This window comes from Camellia sinensis, chromosome 3 (assembly GCF_055761805.1).
Source record: "Camellia sinensis isolate YWXY chromosome 3, ASM5576180v1, whole genome shotgun sequence".
Classification (NCBI taxonomy): domain Eukaryota; kingdom Viridiplantae; phylum Streptophyta; class Magnoliopsida; order Ericales; family Theaceae; genus Camellia; species Camellia sinensis.
Window position 1 is genome coordinate 17,925,228 of NC_138963.1, and position 7,307 is coordinate 17,932,534.

At 29.5% G+C, this 7,307-nt stretch overlaps 1 protein-coding gene across 1 annotated transcript; it reads right to left on the reverse strand.

Annotated features, from left to right (window-relative positions):
• Positions 1 to 631: 631 nt before the first annotated feature.
• LOC145822361 (tropinone reductase homolog) lies at positions 632 to 7,044 on the reverse strand. Its single transcript, XM_082919193.1, has 5 exons — positions 6,793 to 7,044; positions 5,886 to 6,093; positions 3,111 to 3,327; positions 2,087 to 2,199; positions 632 to 1,665 (listed from the first exon to the last, which is right to left on the reverse strand). Exons 1-5 carry the CDS (start codon positions 6,876 to 6,878, stop codon positions 1,483 to 1,485), a joined length of 807 nt encoding a protein of 268 aa, XP_082775319.1. The 5' UTR covers positions 6,879 to 7,044; the 3' UTR covers positions 632 to 1,482.
• Positions 7,045 to 7,307: the final 263 nt, after the last annotated feature.

A 7,307-nucleotide genomic window follows, 5' to 3' on the forward strand; every position in this document is an offset into this window, starting at 1 on the left:
CACAACCTAAGATTTTCATTCCATATTCTTACTCTTGTAAAAGAAAGATGTTTTTGTGAGTGATTTAATAAAATTACTTCGGATAAGTGTGATTAGGCATCGAATTAAAAAAAAAAAAAAGAAGTTATATATATGCTTTGTATTTGAGAGTTAATGCAAATAAAAAAAAAAATATACAATTATATTTTTGTTCTCAATTATGTTGACAAACAATATTCAATTAATAGTGATATAATTCACTCTTTTATAGTGGTATAAATTAAAATTTAAAATTTTATAATAATTTTTTTAATGAAAAGTTACATGTACTTTTGTGTCCCCAAAGTTTAAATTGTAAATCCATCCCTGGATAGGATGCAACCCTCTGCTCTCACTCCACCGCTGGGGTTACTGATTTCCTTTCCGATAGCTCATCCCCTTCTTCGTTGAAAGAAGTTCTGAAACAGAACTATGATTCACACTATGGAGAGAACACTAGATAAACAATTTTTAATATAGATTTAAAAGTTTAAACCAATTATTCAAGTCAAATTAAACAATGTTTGTCAAGATCAACTTTCAATTAGATAATATATTGTTTAAAATATTATCTGCAATTACAATTAACAAAATGGAATTTTTTTACATAGAATTTTTCTTTTTATTTATTTATTATTTTTTATTAGTGTTGATATTAGAAACATTTCGATTACCAATAACTAATTAAATTGGGAACAGAACAATAAAATTCATAAAATCAATTCTGTTCCTTCTTGTTAGAAATTAAATACAGAAGAAACCAATTTATCTGCATTTTCATGCAACAATCCAAAGTACTTCGAATTTCTTCTTAGTCATTCATTTTATATCTCACTCTCCTTCCTCGAATTCAATAATCCCCAATATAGAGGATACCATGTCTGGATGGATTATTAATTTGAACCGCAATTTTTTTAATCAAATATTAAATTACATATTTTGTTAGATTATTAGTTCAATTTTAAAGTTATATCATCCCAAAGAAATATGGCCGTTGAATATAGTTGAACCACCACAAGGATGTAATCAGAAACAACTATGGCTATCACAAATTGAAGATTATTCCATGTAGTACACAAAACCAGTAGCATTTTCATGACTTTTGATTATTCATGCTCTCTCTCCTCTCTTTTAGCATTTAGTGGCTAACAGTTTACGTTACATGGACTCCTCTAGTTCCCAGTATACTTGTGTTGATCAGTGTACCCTGTATTTACCATACATGAAAACACTGATGTAATAAATTTGTACGAAACATGTACCTAATTTAGACACTTGAAGTTGAATCCCTCTAATTTTATTTGATATTTGGAAAAGATGCTGACATTGATAGTAAAGCAAGTGTCTGTATTCATACCAACTATTAGATGCATATGCCAATATCTTAATATTTAAACTTAAAAAGATAAGATATTTGAATCGGTATTCGTACCCGATATCCACTCCTGAATTCATATAACATAACTAGCGGTGAAACCCATTTACAGTAAATCCACCATCAACGCAAATGACCTGACCGGTGATATATGAAGCAGCAGGGAAGCAAAGGAATGCTACTAGTGATGAAACCTCATTAGCCTCTCCAGGTCGGCCGATAGGAGTTCGAGATACTATGCCTTTTGCCATTTCCAAATCAAGAGGATTTTGCTGTAAAGAAGAGGAATTTTAACTAATGTGAGAAAGGAGGAACAAAAAAAAAAAATTCTCAATTAATAAAGAGTTATCGAAATATGTATCCGGTGCAAGTGAGGAATATGTAAAAATAGTACAGTTATTTTCACTTGCAAGCTTATTTGTTTGGTTATAGTTTAAAAAACAGCTTATTGACTAATGATGCAATTTGTGTACTATTTTTACAAATTTCTCACTTGCAAGAAAAGTTGATCGTTTTTAGAAAAGCAAGCTTACTTGTTAATTGGTTGTAGTTTAAAAGTAAACTATTGACTAAAAATAAATTTTGCTAAAAAAATCTTTAACTTATTACCATTACTATTTAAGTTCAAAAGTTAGACCTACTTTTGAGACTCAATAATATGGTACTCTATTAAAAGTAGATGAAGATTTGTACCGTCACAGAATCAGCAAGTGAGGTTTTGATGAAGCCCGGCGCTATTGTGTTAACTCGAATGTTGTCCTTTGCCCACTCGCAAGCCAAGTTTTTTGTGAGTTGATTCATTGCTCCTACAAAAAAAAAAATAAGTGAAACAATAAAAGCAAAATAATAATAATAATCAAAAGAGATGCAATACATGATACTCTTCCAAATGTGTTTGCTTATATGTCTCAAAGTTGGCAACAAATTCACTATCCAAATATCTCTTGTTCCCTATCTCAAAATCCCTCTCCATTTGTTTTTTTTTTTTTTGTTTTTTGAGCAAATTACACTGATAGTCCCTATATTTTATTTCTTGTGTCATTTTGATCCATACACTTTCAATTGATTCTATTTTGACCCTTAATTTAAGATTTTGTATCGATTAGGTCAAATTGATAATATCGTTAGTGTTTTTTTAAGAAAAATTATCACTAAATTAGTTGAAGTTAACTCACTGAGTTGAGTAAATTTATAATTTTATTCTTAAAATATGACAGATGACACTTTTTTTTGCTCATTTTTCCATAAAAAATTGTTAGGAGTTATAATCAATTGGATCAAATTAAAACAAAGTCATAAATTTAGAATCAAAATCGAGTTAAAAGAAATTATAGAGACTAAAATAGCACAATACCCAAAATATAGGTACTACCGTCATAATTTGTCTCTTTTTTTTTCATCGACAAAAAAAAGATAAATTAATTTAAATCGCAAGAATACAAGAGATCTGTCATACCATTAGGTAAAAGGGATACATTTTATGGGGATTGAGATTCTCTGCTATAGATCTGTCTATGACAGTCTTGTTCTAATAATTTAAAGGTATAAATTTAAATTTGAAACAAAACAAGGTAGTTTCAGAGTGTGTTTAAAATAAAACAAAAAAATTACATGATATTTTGATGTTATATTTTATTTTATTTTTAAATTCAAGCTGTTTAATTATGTAATTTGCTGGCCTATTTTAGTGTGGTAAAAAGCACAGTAAAATCATTACCTTTAGAAGCTGCATAGATAGAAATTCGTGGCAGACTGATCACACCAGCAACGGAAGAGTTGAACACAATGCTTCCCTTTCCTGATGCCTTCAAGAGGGGATGTGCAAGTTGACATAAATGATAAGAAGCCTCAAAATTGGTACCCATCACAATGTTGTAATCTTCTACAGTGAATTCTGCAGCTTCTTGAGCTATTAGTGTTCCAGCATTATTAACCTAACCCAAAGACCAATCACAAAAAAAATAAAAATAAAATTTTGTTACATATGTTAACAAATCAGAAAAAGAAACACGGAAAATGAAGCCTTTTAACTATTTTACGTCAAGACATTTGATTTGTGTTTGGATACTTAGATAGTTGAGAAAACTAGAAAGGAGATTGGGTTGAAGATCATTATCCTTTTTTTGTATTTATAGCTGAGTGTCTGAATTAACTTGTACATATCTTGACAAATTTCAAAACAATATATATATATTTTTGGCAATCAGGTCTTCGAGCCAGCTTATAGGCACCTCAACTAAATCTTGGGATCTTGAAGTTAACGATTAGACAAACTTCCAGTGGCCCCAAGATTTGAAATGTTTGGCCTTTGTGGGTTTTGAACTTGCAACATTTAAGACGGTAAACCCTGTGCTTGCTTTCTCCATCCACTAAACCAATGTTAGAAAATAATGATTTTTTTTAGCAACTTTAATTCGAAATTAAAGTTAGACTCAACCGCCGGTTGAGGTGGGTCTAAGTAGGTTTATATTTTCTCAAGTAAGAAGATTACAATATAAAAAGAATACGCTAAAACCATTGAATTGTGAATGACAATTGTCTCATAATGTGAGAATCAATAAAAGTTAGGCTTGGTTTCGATTGGGCCTAGCCTTACACTTGTGCATGTGCTGGGTTTGGTCTTGGATTGGGACGTAGACTTAGTCTTGGGCTTGGACTGGACTGAGTTGTGTTGGGCTTGACCAATATTCGTATCTATTTTGCGATCTATTTAGTATATATATATACATATATTTGTATATATTATGCATATGTGATGTTTAGACTTTTGTAATTCTCATTTTTTTTTATGGTGGAGTCAATGACCATGTTAGTGACCATAAGTTTTTAACCTTTGTAACTCTAGCTCTAATGGCTAGAGTTGATGGCCTTGGTTAATGACAATTTGATGACCCTACTGATGTTAGCTTTTATGGCTAACGTTCTCTCCTACTAGTATAAATAGAGACATATTTCCCCTCTAACTTAGTAGGTTGTTTTTAGAGAGCTTTCTGTGATGAAAAATGAGATAGTGTTTTGAGATAATAAAGTTGGAGATGGTTTTTATACGAAAGAAAAATTTTTCTATTTTATTTTTGCTAGCCTCTTCTCTAGTTCTTGTTAGAGAGAGAGAGTGCTGCCATTGTCAATTTCGCCGAAACTATTCAGAAGGTGCTTCTACATAAGTTGGTTTCGACCGTCGTATATTGAGAGACAGACGCCGGCATACCTTCAACTCCTATTGGGAGGCGGTAAATCTGTTTTAAAGAAACTGTAGTATCACACATATTTCGGTTTGCATCTATTATCTTTTGTTTTTTAAACTTTTAGATATAAATTATTTCTTATATATTATTTTGTATGTTTATGTGAATCCGTCTTGTAATATGTTTCATGATTCTTATATTTTTAGTTTTGTAGTTTATACTGTATTTCATTCTTTAATTATTTTTTTTTTTTGTCATTTCTATTTAATTTATCTTATATATTTTTTTATTATTATTATGAAAAATTACCAACAGCCAAATCCTTGGAATTTTCCAAACAATATATATAGAAAACAAAAATTAAAAAATATTAGTTTAATATATTTATTTATTTTCAAAATTTTAATGGGTGGGCAAATAAAACAAATTAACACCATGGATAAAACTAATATCTGGGAAAATCCGGTGGAACGGCCTACCAAAATTTAAATTTCCGGTTGCTTTTTAGAAGGATACCAACCAAAATATTATATTTATATTTCTTGTTCATATTTGTTTGAGCACTATTATGAGAAGATAAGTGACTAAGTTCAAGTTTGGCATATTATAAAAAAGTTGAAAAGTTAAAAAGTCAAAAAATTATTTATAAAGTTAAAAAGTTAACACTATTCACTAAAAATCAACAATTACGGCTGCACAACTGTCAATCCTAATTTTTCCCAACAAATCAATTTTTATAATTTTTTATTACACATTTTTTCATAAAAAGTTAAAAAATTAACCCAAACATCCATATTTTCTTCCTCAATTTTTTAATATAAAAAGATAAAAAATACATTTATTTAGGACACCCTAAACAAGGTGCTACAATAAAAGTTGAAAAATGAAGCATTTGTAGATGAAAGCCCATTCTCTCTCCATTAATCGTCGATACGAGATTTTACTAAGTTTATAATATTTTTAATAGTAGTGTTACATATATTAATTAATATACATACTAATATATCAATTAGTATTATATTATTATTACTAATCTCACTTATTATATAAATTATAAATATTAAAAACTTCTAAAATTATATTATATCATCTATTAATAATATAGTTAATACATTAATGGGTACATATTACATTATTCTATTTTTAATGGCATCCGATAAATCCCTCAATTACACTGAAATCGAAAAGTTGAAAAAATACAATGGCAGTATGTGATTGGCTTGAAGTGTCAACTAACAAAATTGAAATGTTGGGTTCAATGCCAAATTTTCTCTTAATCTGAGCAAACCGATTACTCTTCTACTTACAAGGATGTTAAGCTTTCCGGCAAAGATGGAGGAGACATTTTCCATCAGCTTCTGACGTTGGGATCGCGATAACACATCACATACAGATCCTGTAACCTTAAAGCCCTTGCCTCTCCATTTTAGTAAGCATTCGTCTAGCTCGGCCTGTTTACGTGCACATGTATGAACAGCTGCGCCAAATTGTGCTAGTTCTTCTACTATGGCATGCCTATACAAAGAAAAGGAAAATAAAATAAATCAATTTTGGAGGTATCCTACCTTATTCAAAGGAAATTTCTCTAGAATACATAAATCTAAGCACATAGTTTTATCATATATTTTTTTAAAAATAAATGAATATGATTTTGAAAAATAAATGTGATAAAATTATGCGTTTATGATAGTCAAATTAATTTAATTATATATATATAATCTATACTTAAAAAATTTATAAAATGAATTATTCAGATCATTAAAGTAAGATTCGCAATAAACTTTGGAGGATTAGATATTACGGTCCTATTCATTTACTAAATTGGGGGCTAAGCTTTTTCTTTAAAAGAAATTGATGTAAGACAAGCTTATGGTACTTTTAAGAAGTAGATACAATTAACTAGTACATTTATTGAGATATAAAGATGAATAGGATAACAAGAGAAACAGACCACATAAAACTTGGTTTGCTTTAACTTTAATGCAATGTTAGAAATATCGAAATAGAAAATTATATAGTAATTTTCTTTTTAGACTCATTTTCTAAACTCGGTAATATATAAAAGAGATAATTGACTAATAATTAGAAAATAAATAAAAGAAAAAGTGTCTTAGCTATTCGAATCGACTGTCATATCACTCAATCTAAAAAAAAATAAGACTACCTATGAAATTTAGTATCAAATTAAAACAAAAGAAATTTGAAATCACCAACCCTATGCCTCGAGTACCACCAGTGACCAGGGCAGTCATTCCCTTGACAGACCACCTCTCACCACCGGTGATCTCTGGTTGAGCCATGTTTGTCTATCTTCTTCCTTCCTGCTACTGAATTGCTCTGAATTTAAAAGTTACTGATATATATAATAGACCATGATGGCCAAACCTAGTGCTGAATTTAAAATTGGAACAAAGATAGCTGACATGGCGTTCATAAAAGGACAGCCCAGCACAGAAAGATTGTCTTGTGGTTGGGTTGATTGAGCCACATTATATATGTGAGTCCAGATCCTCACTTGTCTCCTTATTTGGTGGGTCATTGGGTTTATTTTTGAGCTTAATTTTAATGATTCAAATCATTTATATTTTAAGATTTGTTGATTATATTATATTTGAAAAAAATGAAGTTGATTGGATATCAGAAACCACGTGTTCAGATCATCAAACTAAAAATTGTTTATTAAAAAAAAATTAATAAACAGTTTTATTTTTTAATAAAACGGTTTTTAG